The sequence below is a fragment of the Camelina sativa genome, chromosome 8 (genome assembly GCF_000633955.1).
Source record: "Camelina sativa cultivar DH55 chromosome 8, Cs, whole genome shotgun sequence".
In the NCBI taxonomy this organism is placed as follows: Eukaryota; Viridiplantae; Streptophyta; class Magnoliopsida; order Brassicales; family Brassicaceae; genus Camelina; species Camelina sativa.
This window is the reverse complement of record NC_025692.1, coordinates 15,056,042-15,082,135: the sequence shown is the minus strand read 5'-3', so window position 1 is coordinate 15,082,135 and position 26,094 is coordinate 15,056,042. Positions and strand designations below refer to the sequence as shown.

The window sequence follows — 26,094 nt, the reverse complement described above, 5'->3', positions numbered from 1 at the left end:
AAAAAAAAAAAAAAATGAATTATTTTGAAGAAGGCCATGTTCGTTTGTGTGTCACTGGTTTCAGCGACCAGCGATCAGTGACACTGTTTGTTGTTCGTTTTCCTGTCTCTGAATCCTGTCGCTAAATCAGCGACTGTTGCTAAATCAATGACTGTCGCTATATTGTTCGTTTTTCTGTCGCAAAATCATATCGCTAAATCTGTGACTATCGCTACGTCGTTCGTTAGGCTGTTGCTAGAGACTATGATTTTTTAATTTTTTTTAAAGTTTTTTTTTATTTAACATCTTGCTTTACTTTATTGAACTGACTATGTAATCTCTGTTTTCAAGTTTAATTAAGTTTTTTACCTTTTTAATGTATAATAAATATGTGTATTGATGAAAATTTTATATTGTGTAGATTTAAATTAATTAAAATATAAATTAAAGAAATAAGTTGTAATTAATCAATTCTAATACCATGAATTACATAAGTATTATTTTCATAAAAAAATAAATTTTCACACTAAAACTTTTTAGTAAAGCAATTGACGTCCTCTACCAATCTGACCGGTGATAGTATCACGCAACCCTTCCATTGCTCTGTCTCCAGTAGGTTCATATGAATTATATCCACCATGATCATCATCATCATCATCTTCATCACCACCATCTTCATTGCCATGAATATGATATTCTTCTGTTCTTTGCCAATGTATAAAATCATTATCCTCTCGATGTGATTCACGTATGAAGTTGTGTAGTGCCATGGTTGCTGTCACAATCTTGATCCACTTAGTCAAACCATACTTAGGATGCTTACGATCTAAGATTCTCCATTTTGCTTTCCAAACTCCAAAAGTCCTCTCAATCACTGATCATAGTCCTGAATGTTTCCTGTTAAACAACTCCCGCATGTTTTGTGGTGGTCCTCCTCTAGTAAACTGATCAAGGTGATATCTAACACTACGATACCCTGTCCTTGTGGGATATCCAGAGTCAACCAAATAATACCTCCCATTTCGCGGATGTGGAAAAGAAACTTCATTCTTCGCACAATAAGTCAACACCTTTGTATTGTGTGCTCTACCTGGTACTCCAACATATGCATATATGAACTTCATATCGAAGTTACATATAGCAAAGCCATTCATAGTTGGTTCCAATTTTCTTCCTCTGTAAGCTTCTGCATTTTTACTTGGAGGACGAACTTAGATGTGCGTTCCATCAAGTGCTCCAATGCGATCCTTAAAATAGGGCCAATATCGATCATCATTTCTCAGAACTAAGCTTACCCTTGTGAATTCTCCTTCTCCAGGTTTTATTGTATCTGCTGCAAACTTCAGAATAACGCTTAAAACTTCATCAAGTTTCCTCTTTATTGTATCCAATGATCTTTAATACCTTACAACAATCTCTTTCACGGTTTTATCCTGACCAACCATATCAAGAAACATAGCAACTGCTTCTTCAGTGTGAAAATTGCAACCTCTATCTTTGTTCTCTTATAAACCATATCTTGTAGTAAGCATCCTGCATAATGCTTCAAATGTTCTTTGATTCATCCGCAGAATATCGTAGCATTGTTGGTCTGATCCATGCATTAGTTGCTGAACATGAAGCCATCCTCCTCCTCTATCTGTTCTATGAATCAACCTCTCATTTTTAAGCCTTTCTAACAACTCCAAATCATCATCATCATCTCCAACATCCATCTAAGCATCTCCAAAACCATTATACATGTACAAAAAAAATCATGTAGCCATAAACCAAGAAAAAAATCATGTAGCCATAAACCAAAAAAAAAATCATGTAGCCATAAACCAAAAAAAAAAACTTTCATATAATCATAACCAAAAGTCACAAATAAACAAGTTCTGAAACTTTCATATAATCATAGCAAAGTGATCAACAAATAAACAAGTTTAGTCATCAATACTTATTCCAGTCCTATGCTCCAAATAACTAATCTTATCCTCAATACTAGAAAAAGCAATGAAACCCTATCGATTGGCGACATCAGCCATAAGATGGTCAACCGAGGCTTTGTGGAAACGGGACCACATCCTCACTCCAGGCAAATCATTCAGAATCTCTACTACATGCACAACACTGCAAATATCATCATGCTCCAACATCTTCTCAACTAATTCATTCTTACGGGTAAGAATCAAGTTTCTTGAAGAAGAAGTCTCTATAGCTATGTCAACCTCCTTCCGCTATCTTTTTGATCCATAACTTCCCACTCTAAATTGTGTTCCTACCACTTGTGGTGCCATACTTGTATCAACTAAATCTGCCTCATCACCATTTTCTGCATCCACTCTAGAATCTACACTTGTTTCTCCTTGTTGGGCGCTTCATCCCTCTGCTCCAGTAACAATAATCCATGGATATTTCTTTTGGAATTTTTCTTCAAACTTCTTTGTGACAGAATCCTTTCCAATCTGATTCAATCTTGTCTTTGTTGTGTTCCCCATTCTTTTCTCAGTAGTATAAAGTTGAAGAAAGTACCGACATTCCTCATACGACCAACTCTATATTCAATCAAAATCAACCAAATTCAAACTTACATTTCTATAAAAACAGAAAAAAAATATATATAACTTACATCATCATTGTTCATCTTGACAGCCTTGGAATACAGCAACAGATCAAATCACAGGCTGCATAAACACAATAAGAATGATTAACAAATGTGCGTAAATGTAGATATGATGAAACACATCCTAAATGTGCGTAAGCCAAGCTATCAAATGAGGCTTAATAAGACAAACGAACTAAGGAACAATACAGCCTGATACAATCTCACAAAGACCAATATCCATCATCAACACAATGGCCTGATGAAATCAGTGTAGAACCAAATCAACACAAATAAGGAGTAACCTTTTTATCCACTACCATGATTCAGAAACGAACCTTATAAACAAAAGTAAAACCATTCACTCTTAACAGAAGATATATAGATTTGAGATCACAAATCAGCCAAATTATACTGACAAACTTAGAACAAAGAGAACAACAATACAAGCCTAGTGGGTTGTGTAGCTTGTGAGAAGATTGAACATATGAGAAGCTTGTGTAGCTCATATTTAACAACAATACAAGTCTAATCATAAACCAATTACATACCTTGTGAATAATTGATTCTGGAAGTGACTTCACTCTTCTGAAATCGAGAACCACAAGCTGTAAATAACAAAAATACCAATTTTAAACTAAACCCATTAAAATCATACAAAATGAGCAAAGAACTTTGGGGGTTTGCTAAGAGTTCAAACCAAACAAAAAAAACAATAAAAATCCAGAAACCCCACTACTCTAAACCCAAAAACCCAACTCATACTAGAACCATAAGTTTGAGGATTACCTTAATGTAGTTTCTACGGATCGATGGAGATGGAGAAATCGATGGAGATGGAGGTTGAATTTCTACAGATCGATGGAGATGAGAGAATTTCTATGGATCGATGCGTATATGGATCGATGGAGATGAGATGGAGGTTTGAAGTTCTATGGCTCGATGGGAAGATGAGAGAAGAGAGATGAGATGAGAAGAGAGATCGATGGAGATGATAAAGAGATAGATCGATATTAGGGTTTTTTTTGTTATTTTAAAAAAAAAGACGAAGACATTTTAGTAATTGTTGGTTTCGTTCGCCATCTTTTTAAAATCAATCGCTAAAAAAAGCAGCGATTAAAAATTGAGTCGTTGGTCGCTGAATCATGTCGCTGCGACTGGTCGCTAAACCAGCAACAGGCAAATGAACGATATTTGGTCGCTATCACCGGTTTTTGTCGCCAGCGATAGGGAAATGAACAGGCCAAAATATCTGCAAGGAAAAAATGAATTAATTTTTTAATTTAATAATGTTGTATCATAAATATATATGAGTAATCTAAAAATAAGCAAAAGATGTATACAAGAAGCTAATAGAGAAAGAGTTTTATGTTCGATCTTTTATTGTATATAGAAGAAGTGCGTACAGCAATATGAAACAATACATTCATATTTATAGTGTAAAAATATAGACAATTGCTACTGCAAACATCTATGACAATTGGCTCCATAGTAACAATTGACTCTCTGTTTCCTGTTGTCTTGCAGTATAATCTCCAAATCTAACAAGCAGTATATGCTTCCTCTTTTACTTAAGCATCCATGATTTCAAACCTATCACCTTCTTTCTCTTTGAATGTACTCATCCTTTCTTTGAAGACATTTTATAGAACAGTCAGAATGCAGAACCAGTTTTAGCAATACCAGCCAAAATCTAAAACATCTCAACCTCTCCTTCAACATTAATCATCTTGATTAGGGATGTTAAAATGGGGCTACCCTGCCCATTTAGACCCTGCCCATTTATGCCCTGCCCGTTTTGGACCCGTTTATACTCTACCCGTTTATACCCTGCCCGTTTAGACCTTGTACCCGTTTAGACCCTGCCCATTTATGCCCTGCCCGTTTTGGACCCGTTTATACTCTACCCGTTTATACCCTGCCCGTTTAGACCTTGTACCCGTTTAGACCCTGCCCATTTATGCCCTGCCCGTTTTGGACCCGTTTATACTCTACCCGTTTATACCCTGCCCGTTTAGACCTTGTACCCGTTTAGACCCTGCCCATTTATCTGGCCCGTTTAGACCCGTTTAGATGGAATTTTTTTTGATTTTTTACTTAAGATTACTTTTTTACTAGAGATTGTAATCAGAGAACAACAAACGAAAACAGAAACGAAAACATTATATATCAAAGAAACGAAATACGAATTCATACTTGTATGATACAACAAAACAGAACAAAACCCACTAGTACCAAACAAACCAATTCAATGACGAAGCCAAAACAAAACAGAACAAGACCACACCAGAAGCAACATATTCAATGCATGATAGAATCTCCTGATCTTTAACATTCTTCTGAAGTACATGTTGTTGTGCCAATGTCATAGTTGTTCTCTATGTTACCTGTTAAAGTTAAGAGTTTTATGGAAAATAGTTTTATGTAAAAGTTAAAGTTCACTTATTAAGGAAAATAGTATTATGTAAAAGTTAAGAGTTTAGTTACCTTCATAATCTGCAAAACCACGTAACCAATTACGGGTACAGAGCAAAGCTTGAACGTTCTTTGGAAGCAAACAGTTTCTGTAAGGAGTTATGACTAGAGATCCAATACTAAAGGCTGATTCAGATGCTACTGTGGTGATGGGAATGCTTAGTATTTCACAAGCCAAAGAGGCTAATTCCCCAAGTCGATGCTGGTTGTCCTTCCAAAAGGACAAAACATCCAATTTTGGAAAAGACTTTCTCTCCAATCTTGGCTCTTCTAAATAGATATCCAGATGTGTCTTTGTCTTGCCTACTCCAACTCTGATGCTTTTTTCAAGCTCAAAAAGATCCTACAGAAAAGAAGCAACACAAGCAACATAAACAACAAAAGCAACATAAGCAACATAAGCAACATAAGCAACACAAGCAACATAAACAACAAAAGCAACATTCTTACATTGTCATAATCATCATCAAGTGGAGATTCATTGACCCAATCATGCGGATTTGGAGTTACAGAAATACTTGAAGAACAAGTCCTAGACTTAGCCTTATAATCTTCATAGAGCATCTCCAAATTGTCTTTAAGCTTTTTGATTTTCGATGCAGAAGTAGTTGGATCAACTCTTTCATAAGCTACTTCAAGCATTTGCAGTTTCATTCTTGGGTCTAAAACAGCTCCCATTGCCAAAATAAGACTATAATCCTCCCAATACTTGGTAAACATAATCTGCATATCCTGAGCCAGTTTTGCCACATCTTCATCATCACAAGATGCAAATTTCCTCAGCAACAGTTCAATTCTCCACACTTGTGTAAAATAGACATTAGAAGTAGGATACTTAGAACCTGAAAAGTGTGTCGTGATATCACTAAACGGCTTCAACAACTCACAGATTTTCTCTCCACGATTCCATTCATCATCAGAAGGCAAAGTCTTGTAGTTGCTGTCAAACCACTTCAAGCTGACAAATGCTTCCTTAAACTTCAAAGCTCTTACAAGCATCTCATATGTGGAGTTCCATCTGGTAGGAACATCCTGTGATAACCCTGCTCCACTCTTAATCTTTACTCTCTCAACACATGCAGCAAAAGCGTCTCTCCTCTTTGAAGATGCTTTAACATATATCACACTCTCTCTGATGTTGTGCAGAACATCTTTTGCTAGATCTAAACCTTTCTTCACTATCAGATTAAGAATATGGGCACAACATCTAACATGCATAAATTTTTCATCACATAATAAACCACTATNCACTACCACTAATCATTTGAAGTTGACCCTTGAGAATGTTCAACATACTATTGTTGTTTGTTGCATTATCTAAGGTAATAGAAAATACCTTTTTCTCCAATCCCCATTCTTTCAAACATTCCAGAATCTTGTTAGAGATTTCTTCACCAGTGTGAGGAGATTTAAGTTCACAGAATTGCAAAATCTTCCTATTCAAGTGCCAGTTTTCATCAATGTAGTGGGCTGTCAAACAAATATAACTCATAACTTTACCTTGAGCTGTCCATAAGTCTGAAGTGAAACAGACACGCGCACGCTGGTTTGCAAGTACTTCTTTCAGCTTGACCTTTTCCATCTCATACTTCCTATACACATCCGCTGCAGCAGTCTGTCTACAAATTGGTTGACACTCGGGATTGAGATACTTGTCTCTTGCTCTAAGTTTCTCATACTCAAGATAGCGAAATGGCAAATCATGGTAAATTATGATCTCACTTGTCATCTCACGGTTAATCTGATGATCATATGGAGGCCTATCTTCATTCTTTGGTTTCTTTGGACACTTCTCCAAATGACGAATCAAGCTCTTAGTCCCATGTGTTTTAGTATTGATCACCAACTTGGTTCCACAGTGGATGCATTTGCCTCTTTCTTTGCCATCATCTTCAACCCCAACTAACACAATATCTTTCCACACCTTTGAAGTTAACTTTCTCTTCCATGGAGCATTTTGAGTTGCTTGAGTTGTTGATTGAGTTTCACTTTGATCTGTTCCGTGGAGCATTTCTGTCTCTTCCTCCTCATTCCCATCAATTTCTACATCTATATCACAATCTTCTTCATTCATATCCATATAATCACTTTGAGCATTAAGCCTTGCTATCAAATGTTCAGTTTCTAAGTCCATTCTGCAAAATTAATAAAAGAGGAGACATATGTGAAATGCTTATAAAAATGAGACTCAGATGCTGATATATATGCAAAGCAACTCAAACATTCTGTATCTACTCACCAAACAAACAAACTGGAAAACAAAAGACTCGATGATGAACTCTTAAAAAACAGAGAGAGATTGATTACCAGAGCAAGAGTGCTGGTACCAAAGTAAAGTCTAATGTTTCCCGTAGTAACATGCTCAGCTTCAAACACCTGAATTACATGTTTATGATGTTAAGCAATGCAAATTTCAGAAACAATGATATATGAGAAAGATGATTATACAACTCAAATCTTTACTAAGAACCGGATCAATCAATCAAATGTTCAATGCATGGAACATGAATAAGCCTATGAATATGAACCAATGAGCTAAATAACCACCTCAGATTTTTGTTTTCAATGAGCTAAAGAACCGGATCAATCAAACCAATTAGCTTTATGGAGCATAATGTAATCATAGTTATCTAATAGAGCGAGATGAAAGCTAAACCTGATTAATGTTCAGATTATCATACAAATACATTCTAGGTTTTCAAATTTTAATTTCCAAGATCAAAATCACCAAGACATGCTCAACTTACATTGTTTACCAATATAACAAGATAGATTCTCTTAATCAAGCCAAGTAGCCAATGCATATGTAGATAATACAGAGACAAACAATTGAAAACACAGTAAAACTACGAATTCAAAAGTTCAAAACGGATAGAGAGTAATCTGGAATTAAGCATGAATATCTCATAACCGATTCAGAGTAGATAGAAAACCAAATCCTTATACTGATATTATCTTTTAACATCACCGAAACAAAAAGAAAACAAACCCAATCAAAGAGAAGATAACAAAAAGAAGCAAGCAAAGCAAGAGATGAGATACTTGATACGTGTCTCTCTACTTGATCTTCTTCTTAGGCCTCAACTACAAAAAGACATCAACAACAAAAATTTGTTCAGATAAACATATCATAGGGTAAACAAAACAACGATACCAAAAGATAAGCAAGCAACAAAATCAAACCTGGTTTCTGTGACCACACTTCTTCTTCCTGCAGTTCACTGCCCTTGGGTGAAGACGAGCGTAACACCTGATTACATAACAACAACATTAGAATCATCTCTGACTTGCAACTATCGAGACCACAAAGAACCACAAACTAATCAAATAAAAACGAAATTGGTGATTTACTATTGGACGGACTAATCTACTAGATCAAACAAGCTTGTGCAACAATAAAGAATCAGAAAGTTCAACACAATATCAAGCTATAAACAACATTTATAACCTCTACATGCATTGTCAAATGGCTTGAGAAGCTAAGTTAATTCCCATAAACACAACAACTCAAATCTTTACTAAGAACCGGATCAATCAATCAAATGTTAAGTACAAATGTTCAATTTCATATGTAGGGTACTTCTCTGACAAAACCCACAAAGCCAAATGAATCATACAACAACACAGAACAAGACCACACCAAAACCCACAAATCAAATCGAATTGAGGGATTAGAGATTAGGGAGAGACCTCTGAATCTGTGGAATCTGTGACGGAGGTGGTGACGGAGGTGATGACGGAGGTGATGACGGAGGTGATGATGGAGGTGATGACGGAGGTGATGACGAAATATTCGTCGGAGGTGATGACGGAGGTGGCGTTAAAATTCTCCTTTTTTCTTCTCCAGCCACCAGCAGCGAGATTTGGAGAAGATTTGTTCTAAAAACCCTAATCATAAAACGACAGTGTTTTGGTAAAACAAAGTCATAATTTTTTTAACGGGCTACCCGTTTAATTTTGATTAAGCCCGTTACACCCGCGGGTTTAAACGGGTCAACCCATTAAAGCCTTGTTTAATCTTATAGTGTAAATAAATGGGTAACGGGCTTAAATTTTTATACTAGACCCGTTTAGGCCCGCGGGCATATAGCCCATATTAACATCACTAATCTTGATGTTCTTTTGAATTGATTCCTACTCCAATTTCTTGTTCATAACCACATACTTGTGATTGTCCAACACCAAAGTCACTTCATCCCTCACAAGCTCAGAATCATCAGAAATGCATACTTGCGGTTTTGGCAATGTTGCGTTTGCGTTGACATCGCGATACACGTCCAGTGATTGCGATACGGCCTGCGATTGCGATAAGGCTTACGGTTGCGATTTCAGAACCGATTCTAGTTCTGAACCAATCGATTCAAAATACAAATCTTGCTCCCTCTCAACGACGATTTCACCGACTTGATTCAATGATTCTTCAGGAATTTACAGATGACAACGAGCTTGCTCCACTGAAATTGGTTGGATTTTCTCAGAAGATCGTTGTTGAGACGATCGCTTCGCCATAAACGATTGTTGGAGTTTCTCCCATCGTCGTTCTCGCTCCAAGACCAAGCTGATTCGCTCTGGATCATCATCGGTACCAAACGCGCTTAACAGTGATTCCTTCATCGCATGCCAACTCCGGTAAAGCATCACTGATTCAACACCACGAACAAACTCGTCTGCGTCGCCTTCGATGAAGCCATGTGCAAAGTGTAATCTCTCAAAACCTGTGTAATCTCCCAACACAAAACAATGCTCCATCCAATCAAGGCAAGGACGCAAATCAGATCTCGCACCTGTGAAAACTGGAATTGCAACGGGATCTATGGCGTTAGAGTCGATCCGAGCACACAAACGCACCATTTGATAAGTTTGAAGGTAAGAACTCTTCTCTCTTATCTCTTCTCAATCCACAATACAATCTCAAACCCTATTTGATAAGCTTGGAGTTACAGTTCTCCAATCTCATCACCAAGAACAGAGCCATACGCTCTAACAACACAAATGATCACGCAGGATGCCGCTTTACAATAGACTCTACTCACTATTTATACTCTCTAAAGTTTGTTACGACTTAAAGATATCTTCTTCTTCACTCAAGCTTCCTTCTCATGTGCATTCTCACTTGCACGTCTTCACTTTTGCCTCTCATATACTCTTATGAGCTTATCATCATCCATTTCACAATCCAAAACAGAAAACCTCAATAATTTCTGATGGGTGAATTACCCATTAGGTACATGCTGATCATATGCATTGTCCTGATGAATCATTAACATAGTCACTCACATTGAGTGATATTGGTGATTAAAATTATCGTTTCTAGTTTTTTCTTCTNATTCAATGATTCTTCAGGAATTTACAGATGACAACGAGCTTGCTCCACTGAAATTGGTTGGATTTTCTCAGAAGATCGTTGTTGAGACGATCGCTTCGCCATAAACGATTGTTGGAGTTTCTCCCATCGTCGTTCTCGCTCCAAGACCAAGCTGATTCGCTCTGGATCATCATCGGTACCAAACGCGCTTAACAGTGATTCCTTCATCGCATGCCAACTCCGGTAAAGCATCACTGATTCAACACCACGAACAAACTCGTCTGCGTCGCCTTCGATGAAGCCATGTGCAAAGTGTAATCTCTCAAAACCTGTGTAATCTCCCAACACAAAACAATGCTCCATCCAATCAAGGCAAGGACGCAAATCAGATCTCGCACCTGTGAAAACTGGAATTGCAACGGGATCTATGGCGTTAGAGTCGATCCGAGCACACAAACGCACCATTTGATAAGTTTGAAGGTAAGAACTCTTCTCTCTTATCTCTTCTCAATCCACAATACAATCTCAAACCCTATTTGATAAGCTTGGAGTTACAGTTCTCCAATCTCATCACCAAGAACAGAGCCATACGCTCTAACAACACAAATGATCACGCAGGATGCCGCTTTACAATAGACTCTACTCACTATTTATACTCTCTAAAGTTTGTTACGACTTAAAGATATCTTCTTCTTCACTCAAGCTTCCTTCTCATGTGCATTCTCACTTGCACGTCTTCACTTTTGCCTCTCATATACTCTTATGAGCTTATCATCATCCATTTCACAATCCAAAACAGAAAACCTCAATAATTTCTGATGGGTGAATTACCCATTAGGTACATGCTGATCATATGCATTGTCCTGATGAATCATTAACATAGTCACTCACATTGAGTGATATTGGTGATTAAAATTATCGTTTCTAGTTTTTTCTTCTTCTTAAATAAGAGTCTCGTGTGAGATCACAAGCAGGAAAGTTTTAGCCTCATTGTTTCGATTGTCGTTTTCTCTTGATCTGGTTCTGAACTCTATTAGATACTTTCAAAGCATAAGAGGTAGAAAAGAATCATCAAAAAGACAATGTGACGTCTAAAACGCAGAGAATACAAGCAGAAGATGGCATGATAGACAACCAAAATATAAACCATGCGTATCGGATTACATGTAAAAAGCAAAAGCGTCTCTACTTTATGTTAAGCCACCTCAAGGACGAGAAGATCGCTGTCCTTGCTTCCATGTATGTCACTAAAGTAAATCACTCTTCCCTGCGAACACCATTTTCTACACAATTAGATTCCACGAAGATGTTTTAAAACATATGCCATTCAAGGGTGCAAAATAAACATCCAGCTGTGTAGAACTCAACAAGAGATGTTTAGCTAAAAAGGTTAAAAAGAAGCTGTCACTTTTTTTTCACAATGACATTAGGTAGAGAATGGCGATGCAAACAATAATGTGCAGATGTACCAAAATACGTTCACATAAGTTTTTAGCAAATAATTCTCTACAAGTATCCAATTAATGATCACACATGCGAAACCACATACTAGAAAATCCATCCGCAGGTAATGTAACCTCGATCTGCAAACTTAAAACATTTCTCTACCTTACAAGATCAGCAAAATTCATACAAAAACAACCGAGAAGCTATGACTTCCCAGTAGACCCATTGATCACCCAGAAGACCATGATTCCACTAAAGTATCATCTGTTCTGAATTTGGTAAGCCATCTATGAATTCTCAATATCATAAATCATCACAGGTTAAGATCACCAACATGAATAGTCATTCTAAATATTCCTCTCAGGATAGATAATCCAATACAAACCATTACACAACCAAAGGTTTCTATATCAGCTAAAAATGAGACAAAAGGAAAAGAGAAGATGAATCATACCATTTGATGAGCCAGCCAAAGAGGAAATGCTGCATAATAGGAACTTTCTCGAGCACTTCGACCTTATACATCTTAAGCAAACCGCTATTCACTTTCTTCCAGTTCGGTACACCGCTTATATCATCCAACAACGGCGAATGCTCAGCGAACAAACCTTTCTTCACCTTCTTCACAAAGGCAATACAAGACAAGTACATGTATTCACTAGAGAAATTCTCCAAAATGTCATCGTTATGAATCGACTTCGGTTTCATATACTTGTGATCAATCAACTGAGAACTCCCAAATATGAAAGGCAAGAAATGGTAATCATCAAGTCCCCAAACTCCATGAGATCCAGCTGGTTCTAAGCAGTAAACCATTTGCAGTTTCCTCATCAATTCCAAATACTTAACAAAAACCCTAGCAACCAAACCATGGTAATCCTCTTCCTTCACAATCCCCATCCTAGCTAAACAATACAACCACGCCGCGAAATTAGTCTCGTGTCCGGTTCCGTAATCGATCCTACTCGAGTTCCCAAAGCTATCCAAGAAGTAAGGAACAATCTCAATCCTAGATCCTTTGAATTCCTCAGGGAGAAACTCAAGAATAAGCGTTTCACCTCTCTCACGGAGCCGTTCGTGCCATGACCTGAACGAAACGTTGCCGTATCGAGCTGATTGTTGAGCAGGAGGAATCTCGTCGATCCATTGTAACAAGGTTTCGAGGATTGAAACTATGGCGGCTACGGTTGGTGAGATATGACAAGGATCTGAGATCTTTTGCCCACGGATCGATTCCGATAACGAAACAACGAACCCTAGGAAGTTCTTACAAGAAGCAGATTCCTGAAATCGGCGGATATCGTCGGGGGAGTGGATTCTTTTGATCGGAGTCTCGAATTGATACGGCGGAGTTACGACGGCGACTTGTTCGGCGTGAGGAACGGGGGAGAGAATGATCGCCTGAGAGTTGTGTGGGAGATTGATGGCTGGAGCTCGGATCGGGCNGAGCCGTTCGTGCCATGACCTGAACGAAACGTTGCCGTATCGAGCTGATTGTTGAGCAGGAGGAATCTCGTCGATCCATTGTAACAAGGTTTCGAGGATTGAAACTATGGCGGCTACGGTTGGTGAGATATGACAAGGATCTGAGATCTTTTGCCCACGGATCGATTCCGATAACGAAACAACGAACCCTAGGAAGTTCTTACAAGAAGCAGATTCCTGAAATCGGCGGATATCGTCGGGGGAGTGGATTCTTTTGATCGGAGTCTCGAATTGATACGGCGGAGTTACGACAGGGACTTGTTCGGCGTGAGGAACGGGGGAGAGAATGATCGCCTGAGAGTTGTGTGGGAGATTGATGGCTGGAGCTCGGATCGGGCGGTAGTTCGGTGGTGGTGACATCTCCGGGAATGAAGCTAGTGGTGGTGGTTCGGAAATCGTTGGTCCGCCGCAGTTAGTACAGCATCCGGAAGGAGGAAAGGCGGAGGAAACGGTGACTGGAGCTTCGGAGGTTGATTTCTCCGGCGTCTTTTCGGACTTTGGAGGTTCCATTTTCGGAGTATTTACAGAGACGTAACACAGGTGAGAGAGAGTAAAAGGGTTAATAAAACATTTATCCTTATTGGGCTAGAACGGGCCGGCTCATTAACCCAACAAAATCATGATATTTAACATTTTAAAATGTGATTTTATATGGATTTATTAATTGTTTAATATATCTATCTACAAATATCTTTTAGTAATTTATATTTACAATTAATTTATTATTAATATTATTAATCTATATAATGAATATAAAATTATGTGATTGCTACAGGCGAGACATGCATTAATCATGCAAGTTAATTAGGTTGTTTTCTAATGTTTGTAGTTTAGTATACTACCAAAGTTGGCCAACTCTCTTTATTTTTATGTTACATCACACATAGTAAGGGAAACAGTATCACATGTCTATGACTACAATTAACCAATTATCTTGAATTCTTTATGTTGTTTGATTAATCCAAGTTGGCCAACTTTCTTCTTCCTTCTACCACATCACACATCAGTAATAGAGACAATGCCACATGTCCTTGACAAAAATTAACCAATCATCTTGAATTTTTTATGTTGCTTGACTTCTTCGTCGTCCCTTGCTTGATTTTCGTAGTAACTGCTATTTCGACTCTTTTCGCCTTCTCTTGCTTTGATTTTTGTAGTACCTTTATAATTGTGACATCCCGGTTTCAGAGGAAGTTTAAAAGAATTGATCTGGCTACCTTTGTCACCAAAATGCACTTATCTTTTCGGTCAAAAGTCCCGAGAGAACTCCACCGTTAAGCGTGTTTATGCTGGAGTAGTCTCAGGATGGGTGACCTTCCGAAAAGTGACTGTCGGAACTGTGCGAGTGAGGACAAAACACAGGGAAAGATCATGTGGTGATTTGTAGGGATGGTAACAAATCTTTAAAATCTCCCGGACGTAGCAAACCGACCGTCGGATATGGATGAGCTCACGGGACTAGTGACAGGACGTGAGGCCCATTAAGGAAGGGGGGCCCATGGACTGGGATTGGACATGGGGCCACTGAAAGGTGGCGGTCGGGGCGTTACAAGTGGTATCAGAGCCGAACCTAGACGAGTGTGAAGTCCAGTGGGCTCACACCGTTGGTGATGACGGTCTTGGTATGCATCGAGGATGTTGCAATCTATTAGTGGGGGTGAATTGTGACATCCCGGTTTCAGAGACTTGCGGAGAGGTTTAAAAGAATTGATTTGACCATCTATGTCACCAAAATGCAGTTACCATTTCGGTCAAAGATCCCGAGAGAACTCCACAATTAAGCATGCTTATGCTGGAGTAGTCTCAGGATGGGTGACCTTCCGGAAAGTGACTGTCGGAACTGTGCGAGTGAGGACAAAAACACAGGGAAAGATCATGTGGTGATTTGTAGGGATGATAACAAGTCTTTAAAATCTCGTGGACGTAGCAAACCGACCGTCGAATATGGATGCGCGCACGGATCTAGTGAGAGGACGTGAGGCCCATTAAGAAAGGTGGGTCCATGGACTGAGATTGGACATTGAGCCCACTGAAAGGTGACGGACGGGCCGTTACAATAATATCTCTCAGATCCTACTAGGGTCCCGATTGGTGAAGGCTTTTAAGACTTTAAATGATTTTGAAGTCTTAAAAACATTTTATTTGCCAATCAAGGTTTAATGACTTTTTTATTTTTTAAAGTTTCTACAGCCATTTATATTTTTTCCTTCTTTATTTCTCTTCTTTTTTTAAAACTTCAAAATGACGCTGTAAAACCATCAAGATTAAAAAACTTTTTTTTTCTTCCTCCTCATAATTAAAAACTCTATATAAATTGATATATATTTTTACACAAACCTTTTTTATAGATTAATTATCAGCATTTTTTCTCTTTCTTTTGACATCCACTTCTCTTCACAAATTTATTATTTTTATTATCACATTTGTATTTTTTTACAATTTTGTTATTGATAAAATTACAGTCATAGCTTTTAAAGTTTTTTTTTTAACAATTAGATTTTAACAGATAAAGTATCTACAGCCAAAGTCTCTGCAGCCAAATTCTATACAGCAAAAATTTTACAGTCAAAGTCTCTACAGCCACAAATAATAGTGGTTACCAATCGGGGCCTATATTTTTTTTTTTTAGTGAACGAAGATGTGGAAGATGAAGGTCAACTACAGAGAAAGGTAAACCGGAAGATCAAGCATATTCAGAGAGTACTCTTTTGAAGAAATCACCAACGAGACTTGGCTTTCGAATATATATTAGAATTGTGAAGATACAGAGGACTGAACTTCCTAAAGAAAGAAAATTATCTTGTACAGATGTCAAGACAATCTTAACATCATCTCGAAATTGTCTAACTGGAACTGATTAGTATGTTTATTTTTCCAAATAGCTGATGGGTACAACTTGTGGCTTTTTAGGCTTCTTAAGAGTCTATATCCACGCATGAATGAATTTATATTGGTTGTAACTGGTTATTTTTTGTAGCTTAGCTATACTATGTTAATGCATTAGTAATGGTTTATTTATTTTGTTCAAACTAGTTTACAAGTTAGTTTCTTCATTATGAGAATTGTCTACTATGTTTTGCTTAATGTTTTCTTTAATTATTCCTATATTTCTTTTTGTAGTATGGTGTAGCAGGTTCGAGAAAAACAAATCCTTATATGGCAAGAGTCTTGACTATATAGAGAAAGATGTTTAATTAGTTCTTATAATTATAGTTTGCAAGTGATTATATTCATTCTCATTCGATAACAAACAAGAAAAATCAAAATTCTCTCTTAAGTTTACATTGTTGTGTTGTTTTCTTTCTCTGCAAACCTTTTCTATGACTCTATCTGCTAACTATACACAGGATTACAAGTTCATTCTCACTATGGTGAACCTTAAAGATTTTGTCTTTGAGTGGTGTTGGGCCTGTTCGGGAGACTGTCGCTGCGGCAGCAGCAAGCGATCAAACAATTACCTTCACATATTCTCCGTCTTTTCTTCATCTCTTTTCTATTCTCCAAAATCTTTGTCGCTGCGACAAGAATCAAAGAAATTTGGAGTCACTAAATGAAACGGCGATACAACCCAACCTTTTATTTTGAAGTAGCGACTGTTGCTGACTTTTTTAGTTTAAAGATCTGTAAACCCAAATCAAATTATTGTTACCAAAAATTTGCATATCTGTATTATTGTATCTTCTTCTCCAATTTACTGATCTGTACGACACAACCAAGCTTTAAAAAAAAAAATTCAGTCGCACGACTCAAAAACGAACAGGCTCGTTGTTTCTAAATTTTTATTTTATGTATCTAAGACCAGTATGTGTGTTGTTAAATGTAATTTTACTATAAAATAAGAAGAAACTGGTCATTTTGTATTTGGTTTTTAAGAGGTAGAATAGATTACGAGACTTGGGAATTGGCTAAATTTACTACAGTTTTTTTTACTGCTACAGTGCCAGATAAAAAAAGATTTAATCATGTGTGGTGGTTAATCCAAATTTTCATTCATATGATATTGATCACCATAGTTTGTGCTTTCGTTTTTGACTACTCAATAAACGACCTAATATTGACAGTGAAAATGCAATTGTTCGTATCGCCAAAAGATAACTCGTGCAGTGCGCGCGAGGAATGCTAAAAAAAACTAAACCACAACAATCTATCTTGTTCTCTCATCTAGTAGAACATAAAAAGGGAGAAATTTCCAATATCATCTAAACAAACTAAAGTCTATAATTTTGATATTTAAAGTGTAGTTTAAACAAAAAATGTATATGTAACTTAATGATATTTTATCATCAACAATATATATATATATATATGATATTTTATAACTATATATTGGTAATCTGTTCCTGTGAACAATTTTTAATGTTTTAAAATTTCCTTATGTTTACATAATATTACTGAAAATATTTTAGAAACGGTTTATTTGGCTAAAGGTGTGCCTAAATTGTGACAATATCTTTTATACACGAACTAACCGTTTAAAGAATTTGGATTTTTTAATACAAAAAGACCAGAATAATGGTACACATACTATCGACCTTATTGAAATCGAGATCAACTGGCCAAGAGTATAGGAACATGAGAGTAATCGAACAATAACACAAAGAAACAAATTTATTCAGACCCATCTACTAGTCTTGAAGTTCTCCTCGTCTCCACCTCCTGCTATAGAGCTCAAAATGCTTTAATTGACTCATTGGCTCAAGTGGATGGCTAATTTGCTATAGATTGTCGTGAGTGGTTAAAGGTGGTTAAAGATACTTTTGATTATGCGATAATAATTTCCTCTATTTAATTGTATCGTGTTCCTTCTTAATGTAGACTTCGTTTTCGTTTTTAGATGGTTAGGTTTTGATTTGTAAATCTCTGACATGCACAACTCTTGCCTAGATAATTGCTCGTATAGTCGTATGTTGAACCCAAAAAAAAACCAAAGAAAAACGCGTAAACAATGTTCCATTTACTATAAGTAGTCCTGGGCGTTCGGGTATTCGGTTCGGTTCCGGATATATCCATTCGGTTCCGGGTAGTTTGGATATAGAGGTTTAGGATCCATTCGATTAATTTACTATTTTGGTTCAGTTTCGGTTATTTTTGGGTCGGTTCCGGATACCCGAAACAGTGTAATATATATATTTTTAAAATTATTTAAATAAAATTTGATTATAATTTAACAAATATATCTAAAAACTTCTAGATATTTGATTTATTCAAAATATTTTGGTCTTTTGGTCTAAATATATATGATATTGGTTTGGTTTTTTAGTTTAATTTTTATTATCTTATCAAAATTAAAACGTATTAAAATATCAAAACTTCGACGTGGTGCAGTGGCCTCTTCGCACGCTCAAGTTTGCAGGGGACTCAAGTTCGATTCTTGGCTAAAACATAATTTTAATATGAGTTTGGTTTGATTAGGATAACCGAATGGATATCGGTTCGGTTAATAACTTATATCCATAAATAATTGAAACACTATCCAATCGGTTATTGTCCACTAACCATATCCGAACCGGAACCGAAATTTCAGTTTGGTCCATTCGGTTCGGTTTATTTGCCCAACACTAACTATAAGACTACAATTACTGTTTCAAATCAACAGTGATATGATACCCAAAAAAAAATCAACACTGATATTTGTCACTTATCATTGCCTTGACCCACCAAATCATTGATTTAACAAAGTCAAAGCATGTATAGGTGTATCGTGATGGCAGGGAACGATACTACGTTTTACATATACGAAGGAACAAATGAGTGGTGGTGGGACATCAAAGATTTTTGATACGATCAACTTTAAAACATTCGTCAAGAGACCAAAAGCGCGTACGTTACCAAACCGTCCCTACCGTTCACCGGCCGATCACATGACCATCACGCGACCTACTCTAGTTGAAGTTGGGCAAATCCACCGAAAATAATTTTTAAGTATCCATCAACCACTATGCCTTTTTTAATAAATTTAATAAGTTTTGCATTTTCTAGGTTCCATCTTTGGCCAAGATTGTGGTTAAATGAATAAAAAATATTATTATTTATACATATTTCTGTAAAATTAACGTCAAACGAATTGTGTACATTACTAAAGACAACTGTACTGTTATTTCTTAATATGTGAAATGGACCTTTAAACTCAAGAAAAATAGCACGATTATTTTTAATTTTTACCAATATACCAAATGAAAACTTAAGAATTGGACCTTATAATTTGTTTGGGCTTTATTCAACTTTCCTTGTTCAGAAAATGGGTTTGATTCTCGATCCTTCTATCAAAATCTGTACTATGTGCTTTTGGTATTTGGTAGGCAAAAACAGCAAAGTACATGTTGAAATCCGGAAAGCTTTCCCTTGGATTTTATGGCAAATCTGAAAAAATAGGAATCTGTTTTGCATTGAAGGAAAAGTTGTAGTCCTCCTGACATGATCAACAAAATCAGAGAAAATGTGCAGGAATGGATTACGGCTCAATCTATGAAAGAGGGATCGGTTGAGCATGTAAGTCAGGGCTCGTCCAAAGCACAAAAGAATTGGTCTCCCCCTCCTCTCAGCTGGTTGAAATGCAATCTTGCATCTTCTTGGGATAACACATCAAACAGCAGTAGAGCTGCTTGGGTCCTGCGGAATGATGCAGACACGATTTTATTGCATAGTAGAATATCGTTTGGTGATATGTTTTCAAAACAGTATGCAAAGATTCAAGCTTGGATTTGGTCCATTGAAAGCATGCTAAAAATCATCTTTGCTTGAGAGGATAAAGAGCTTATTGGAGTTGTCTTTAGGCTAAAAGCATGGCTTTCTTTCAAGTTGCAGTCCTTTCTACTGGGAGCAAGTTTGGAAGATTTTTTAGATTGGAATCTGGTGTTGGAAGACAGAAACTCAAATCTTGGAGCTCACCTTATAGCTAAGAGCAGGGGCGGAGCGAGTAAAGTGGGAGTGGGGTCAGCTGACCCTATTAAAAAAATTCTGGTATATTTTTACTTATAAATAACAAAATGACTCTCACAAATTTTGTATTTTGATACTATTAAAATAAAATTTATACTTTGATCTTTCAAAAAATTTGTATTTTTACCCTAAAAAAATAAAATTTTATTTTGACCTTATAAATATCACATTTTTATCTTATTAGAAAGAAAAAAAAAATCTTTTGACCCCTCTCAACTTTTGGTCTAGCTCGGCCACTGGCTAAGAGTGTCAGAGGATCGTCGCCAATCGTACTTAGCAACGAGTTACCCTATATGGTTACAAGAGCTCTTTTTAGAGGATATGGCTAGGCTTTAGTCTTCTCTTTTAGTTATGTGTTTTGCTGATTGATTGTCTTTGATCCGTTTTTTGTAAGTTTACTGCTCTCAACCATTATGAACAATCAATATATATAATATTTCAGTGAGAAAAAAAAAAAAAAAAGACCTTATAATTTGTATTAAAATAATCCACATAGTGATTAAAGTCCATAAATTCCATATAGTGTTTTTGGCTTTGGCTTCTTACGATCCAATTATCTGTCACTTAATAATTTGTTAATTTATTTTATTACATTGTTTTGTTTTTGTCTAACAAGTTGGATGGCTTTTTGTCTGAAACTTAGACAAAAATAAACGGTTTAGCCAAATTGTCTAAGAATATTCCATTTAAATAATCGTCCAAGCGACAAGGCCATCTTGAATCAATAATATTGGGAAATGATCTTTAAACTAATTAAAGGATAAAAGATCAAAATATATACGAGCAATAAGGGAAAAATGATAATGATATTAATGAATAAATTGAATTACACTAGAATTTGTAACCAAAACAATAAATAAAAAAGAATTACACTAGAATATTATTTTCTACTACCAAAAGACCAAACATTGGATCCTTTTAATTCTCAGACCATAGTGGAGCAAGTCGACGACGTGGGATCATACAAAGCAGGAAGCAAAAACTTCCTGCCGTTTGCACCATACGCATTAAAACTACCTCCCGTTGTAGTATCCACAAGCAAATCTCCAGCGTAACCAGGATAAGCACCTTTACCATAAACGCCAGGACAAGCAGACGCAGCTTCAAGCGGTGCATTTTGTGGACCTTGGTAATAACCATTACCAAAAGGGTTCGTTGCGGTTCCAGCTAAAAGACTAGCTAAGTTAATAACCATACCATCGAGTCCCACGTCATTGTTTGGTGCCACAAGTGGTGGACTCTGTGGTCCATACACGGGCGCGTGGAATGGCCACGCACATTGCCCTGGACATTGTGTCTCGGAGTTACCAACCCAAATGTAAGCAAACTTGGAGCCACGTTTACCTAAACCACGTGCGTGTCCATGAGTACCACATCGACTCATACCGAATCCTTGTACCGTCACGTCAGCTGAAGTCAAAACGACGTTGACTGCGTTGCGTTGGTCACCTTTTGAAGCAAGCTTACGTATGTCTCCATCGGTTAAAGATTTACCAAGTGAGCAAGACTTGTCTNTGCCGTTTGCACCATACGCATTAAAACTACCTCCCGTTGTAGTATCCACAAGCAAATCTCCAGCGTAACCAGGATAAGCACCTTTACCATATACGCCAGGACAAGCAGACGCAGCTTCAAGCGGTGCATTTTGTGGACCTTGGTAATAACCATTACCAAAAGGGTTCGTTGCGGTTCCAGCTAAAAGACTAGCTAAGTTAATAACCATACCATCGAGTCCCACGTCATTGTTTGGTGCCACAAGTGGTGGACTCTGTGGTCCATACACGGGCGCGTGGAATGGCCACGCACATTGCCCTGGACATTGTGTCTCGGAGTTACCAACCCAAATGTAAGCAAACTTGGAGCCACGTTTACCTAAACCACGTGCGTGTCCATGAGTACCACATCGACTCATACCGAATCCTTGTACCGTCACGTCAGCTGAAGTCAAAACGACGTTGACTGCGTTGCGTTGGTCACCTTTTGAAGCAAGCTTACGTATGTCTCCATCGGTTAAAGATTTACCAAGTGAGCAAGACTTGTCTAGGATTTGTTTCCCGAGAGTGAGAGTGAGAGAAGGAGATGAGCTTTTAGCAGACGCGGCGAGCTTGTAGTATTTTTCTGTAGTCTTCCACCACGTGGCTACGGATGGTTGGTGGAGAGTTTTGGACGTTGGAGAAGTGTGTGTGAGAGAGGTGATGAAGTCGGAGATGATTGCTCGTTGGGAAGGTTTGAATTTGCCGTACCAGATTAGGTTAACGGAGATCTTGCCGGAGAGAAGAGCTCCTTTGTGATACTTTAATAGTTTAAACTGGTTTGGTTCTTCTGATGCTAGGTTCCTAGCAGAGAGACAGATTTGGAGAAGAGACAAAAATAGAAAGAGTTTAAACACTAACGAATACATTTTGAAATGAGAGAGAAGAGAGGATATTGTGAAATAGTGGATTTGGATGTGTAGATTGGTTTGTGAGAAATAGAGAGTGTGATGGGGGCTATATATATGACTCTCTGAGTAGATTATTTAATAGGAAGGTTAGATTTTGAATATGAAGTAAATAATAAAGGTGGAAAAAAGAGAGAGAGAAGGATATTAAGATATGCTTTAAAGCGAAAGAGAAAGAGAAGTTGCAGAGAAAATAGGAAAAAGATAAAAAGAGTTAATGGACCATTGTACTGTTGACAGCTAAGGAATGAACCATAGTCCTACACTTTTTTCATTACATACAACTTTTTTGGTTTATGTCAAAATTCGAATTTTTTTAATTATCGAATGGTTATTTTGTCATTACATAATACAAATTACACATTTTCTATAATGTGATAATTACAAGTCTCATGCAAATATGTTGGTACATATGATTTCATTTGGATTTTGGATAAGACTCTTGGAGCCTAGAATGGAGACATAGGATTCTTGTGGTTAAAAGCTGTACACAGGTGATGTTTTTTTTTATTTAATCAGTAAATAATAGTAACAAATTGAATCTAGTTGGATTAATAAAAAACTGTTAAGTATTTATAATAATACACTGTTGAAAAATTAGTAAAGGACTAATTGTGTCAGATTAAGCAATGTTCCTAGTTACATACAGCCAATGTGTGATAAAAGAGGAATCAAAATTGACCGTATCGATAACAATGCGTGGAATATACAGCTTAGTTACAGATCAGAACCATAAGCTAAAATGACGTAAACACCCTCTATGCAAGCTGTTTTTTGGGTAAAGCGCGTGTTGGGGCAGTTAAAGAGAAAAATGTGAAACTTCTGAGAGACGTTGAGGAGACTTAAAAAATCTTTCGGACAGGCTGGATAATAGTTTTTAAGACAGAACATTACTTTTTTAAGTATTTTTGAAAGAGATATGGGGAAGTGTGTACAGCTGGCAGTTAGTAAGATAGAGGTAGAGGAGACGAGAGTAATCCTAAAAATTCCTAATCCATAGGTATAGCGGCATTTACTGACACGATGTCGGCACGTGATGTCACGCGCTTCAACGTCATCATTGATTTTGTTTTAAGTTGGTGGTGGTGATAGAAGCAGGTGGGTGAAAGCTCGTGACTAGGGTAGGAGCTTGTTATGGTACTACTAACAAAAAAACATTAGCTGGACTATGGTTGGATCTCTCTCGACACCACATTATTATTCGTCAACCTGCACCGTTTTAGGTTTGGAGGCAGTCTGAATCATCTTGAGAACATTGCTTATGTTCGGTAGATAATGTACTCTTACCAATATTGCTCGAAATGAATCTTGCTACATATAGAGAGTTTTATGGTAGAAAATGTAAGAGTTCTCTAAGGATTGTATGCTTCCATTTGTATGTTATAAGATCATAGACGATCTTTACGAATTGTGTTGGATTAATTAATGCTGTGTAAATCTGGTGTATAGTAGAATTTGTTGTGGCTATAAAGTTCTTATACACCATCTCCAACCATGGTTCCAAATTTGAAGATTTTATTTATTTTATAATTGAAAAAAATATAGAACTAAAATTTTGATTCCAAACCTTAGATTTGATTCCAAAACCTCTACATTTAGAACCAATTCTATTTTTTTGTTGGGCATTTTGATTTAATTTTAATATTTTTGAGTTTAGATTTAGAATCACCATTGGAGAACCCTAAATAATTTAAGACCTATCTTTAATTTTTTTACAACCCCATAATATAATGTCCCCTAGTAACTCTTGATTAAATTATTATCTTTAAAACTAACAATTACTTTGAATTTTCTTGCAATATAGTGTTAATTATTTGTTAAGTTTTGTTTCGCTTTCATAGAAACAAAAGCTGTTCAACACAAGTATCCTTAAGTAATAGAACTTAAAATGCTAATTATATTTCAAAAAGAAATAATTAATTGGACTATGTTATATATCTCCTTGTGACAACTATACTACGTTAAATAAATAAATAAAAAACTATTTTAATCGAATATGTAGCACGGTTGAACTTTACATATGCATACTCGTTAAATCCCATGCCCAAATATTTATGAGTCCCATGCAATTCAAGTTCAGTGTATGATAATAATAGATAAGTAAGTTGCCACTAGAAATTTTCAAAAGCTTAGGCAATATGGTATATATGGACCACTCCCCAATCCACACGCCCATATCCCAAGCATTACTCTATTAAAAGACACGGATCTTTTTCATGTACAAGACACTAGCTTTCAAATCAAGCTTCATTGTTTTTTTTTTTTTCAAACAAACCCTATTTCATTAAACTAGTGACAAGAGCTCACTTTTAGGATGAGTCTTTACAACGGTCAACACACTTAAATATGGGAATATATCAAAACAGATATTAAAAGATTCCTAGTGAACCACTTCATCCCAACATGACAATAAAGATACAACATAAAGTACAACAACATACGTTAATACTAAGAAGATAGAAGGGCATACAAGCCACATAGATAGGGTAAACCACAAAGCCGATAGTCCACATGAGATGGCGAAAGGCTGTCCAAAAACAAATCGTCGGTCGCAAAATGACAAATTGCCACAATGGTATGCAAAAATTCCGACGGGTTTTTAAAAACCTAACTCATACTAATGACAAATCATTAGCTCCCTAAAAAGGGAGACATCATATAGGAAGGAAATGACTTCCCAAAAGTCGGAGAAAGGGTCCAGGATACAGTTTGCCACACCATGTTGAAAGATCTATACCAAGTGGATAGCAAAGAGCGGAGATTAAGAAGAAACAGAATAATCAAAAGAGTGGAGATGAAAGAAGGACAAGAGAGCCACCAACAACAACCATTTCTTGAAAAAAATCTCTCCTTATAAGAGGAAATTTTTGTGAAATTACTCTCATTAAATGAGGAAATTGAAGTATTGTTATTGGACCATATTGGCTTAAAAACCATAAAACATAATGGCTCATGAGAGGTCCAAGATGAAACAAAGATGGACCAAACCCAAATCGACCGATCTAAAGACCTTATAGCAAAGATAGATAAAGCACAATCAAGCATCCTCATCCATCTTGACTTCAAAATGTAACCAGAATACATGACTATTCATGCTTACTCGGTTAACGATAACCGGAATATCATATAAATTGATTACTGGTGAGAAAATTCTCTCCAACAAGGATGAAATTAATAATATGGGTCTCTCATAGTGGAATGAGGAGAAAAATTGATTATAACACCAATCCAAATTATGGCAATTGAAACATGTTCGGGGAGTACTAAAACAATCAATTTTTTTAATTTTGTTGGGCTTAATGGGCCGAGAATGATCCATGATGAAACACTAATGGACCAAGCCCATATTGAGATTTTTCTTTGCAACGGAGCTTGACCTACGTCTTCCCATAGAGAAGTTCGGCGATGGCTGCCGGAAAAAAGAAGTTCTCCGGTCAAGGA

The 26,094-nt window shown here is 36.8% G+C and overlaps 3 protein-coding genes across 5 annotated transcripts; all 3 read right to left on the bottom strand.

Moving 5' to 3' along the window:
• LOC104709552 (zinc finger BED domain-containing protein RICESLEEPER 2-like) lies at positions 5,342-7,172 on the bottom strand. Its single transcript, XM_019228752.1, has 2 exons — positions 6,293-7,172; positions 5,342-6,216 (listed from the first exon to the last, which is right to left on the bottom strand). The coding sequence occupies exons 1-2, from the start codon at positions 7,170-7,172 to the stop codon at positions 5,342-5,344; spliced, it is 1,755 nt and encodes a 584-aa protein (XP_019084297.1).
• LOC104707210 (serine/threonine-protein phosphatase 2A activator) lies at positions 11,382-13,813 on the bottom strand. 2 transcript variants are annotated; one of them, XM_010423511.1, is made up of 3 exons: positions 13,255-13,813; positions 12,244-12,876; positions 11,382-11,610 (listed from the first exon to the last, which is right to left on the bottom strand). In XM_010423511.1, the coding sequence occupies exons 1-3, from the start codon at positions 13,782-13,784 to the stop codon at positions 11,601-11,603; spliced, it is 1,173 nt and encodes a 390-aa protein (XP_010421813.1). In that variant the 5' UTR covers positions 13,785-13,813; the 3' UTR covers positions 11,382-11,600. The 2 variants fall into 2 exon arrangements, with proteins under 2 accessions (XP_010421813.1, XP_010421812.1); XM_010423510.1 differs by having other exon boundaries at positions 12,244-13,234; positions 13,613-13,813.
• On the bottom strand, positions 21,001-22,724 carry LOC104707209 (protein EXORDIUM). Of its 2 annotated transcripts, none has more exons than XM_010423508.2 (2): positions 22,236-22,724; positions 21,001-21,707 (listed from the first exon to the last, which is right to left on the bottom strand). In XM_010423508.2, the coding sequence occupies exons 1-2, from the start codon at positions 22,612-22,614 to the stop codon at positions 21,139-21,141; spliced, it is 948 nt and encodes a 315-aa protein (XP_010421810.1). In that variant the 5' UTR covers positions 22,615-22,724; the 3' UTR covers positions 21,001-21,138. The 2 variants fall into 2 exon arrangements, with proteins under 2 accessions (XP_010421810.1, XP_010421809.1); XM_010423507.2 differs by having other exon boundaries at positions 21,001-21,255; positions 21,784-22,723.

Excerpts from the sequence above, each read along its gene's own strand:
- LOC104709552 (XM_019228752.1), bottom strand. The coding sequence starts at position 7,172 with ATGGACTTAGAAACTGAACATTTGATAGCAAGGCTTAATGCTCAAAGT.
- LOC104707210 (XM_010423511.1), bottom strand. The coding sequence starts at position 13,784 with ATGGAACCTCCAAAGTCCGAAAAGACGCCGGAGAAATCAACCTCCGAA. Across the intron at positions 12,877-13,254 it reads TACGGCAACGTTTCGTTCAG|GTCATGGCACGAACGGCTCC; the intron begins GTCATGGCACGA and ends CGTTTCGTTCAG.
- LOC104707209 (XM_010423508.2), bottom strand. The coding sequence starts at position 22,614 with ATGTATTCGTTAGTGTTTAAACTCTTTCTATTTTTGTCTCTTCTCCAA. Across the intron at positions 21,708-22,235 it reads AGACAAGTCTTGCTCACTTG|GTAAATCTTTAACCGATGGA; the intron begins GTAAATCTTTAA and ends CTTGCTCACTTG.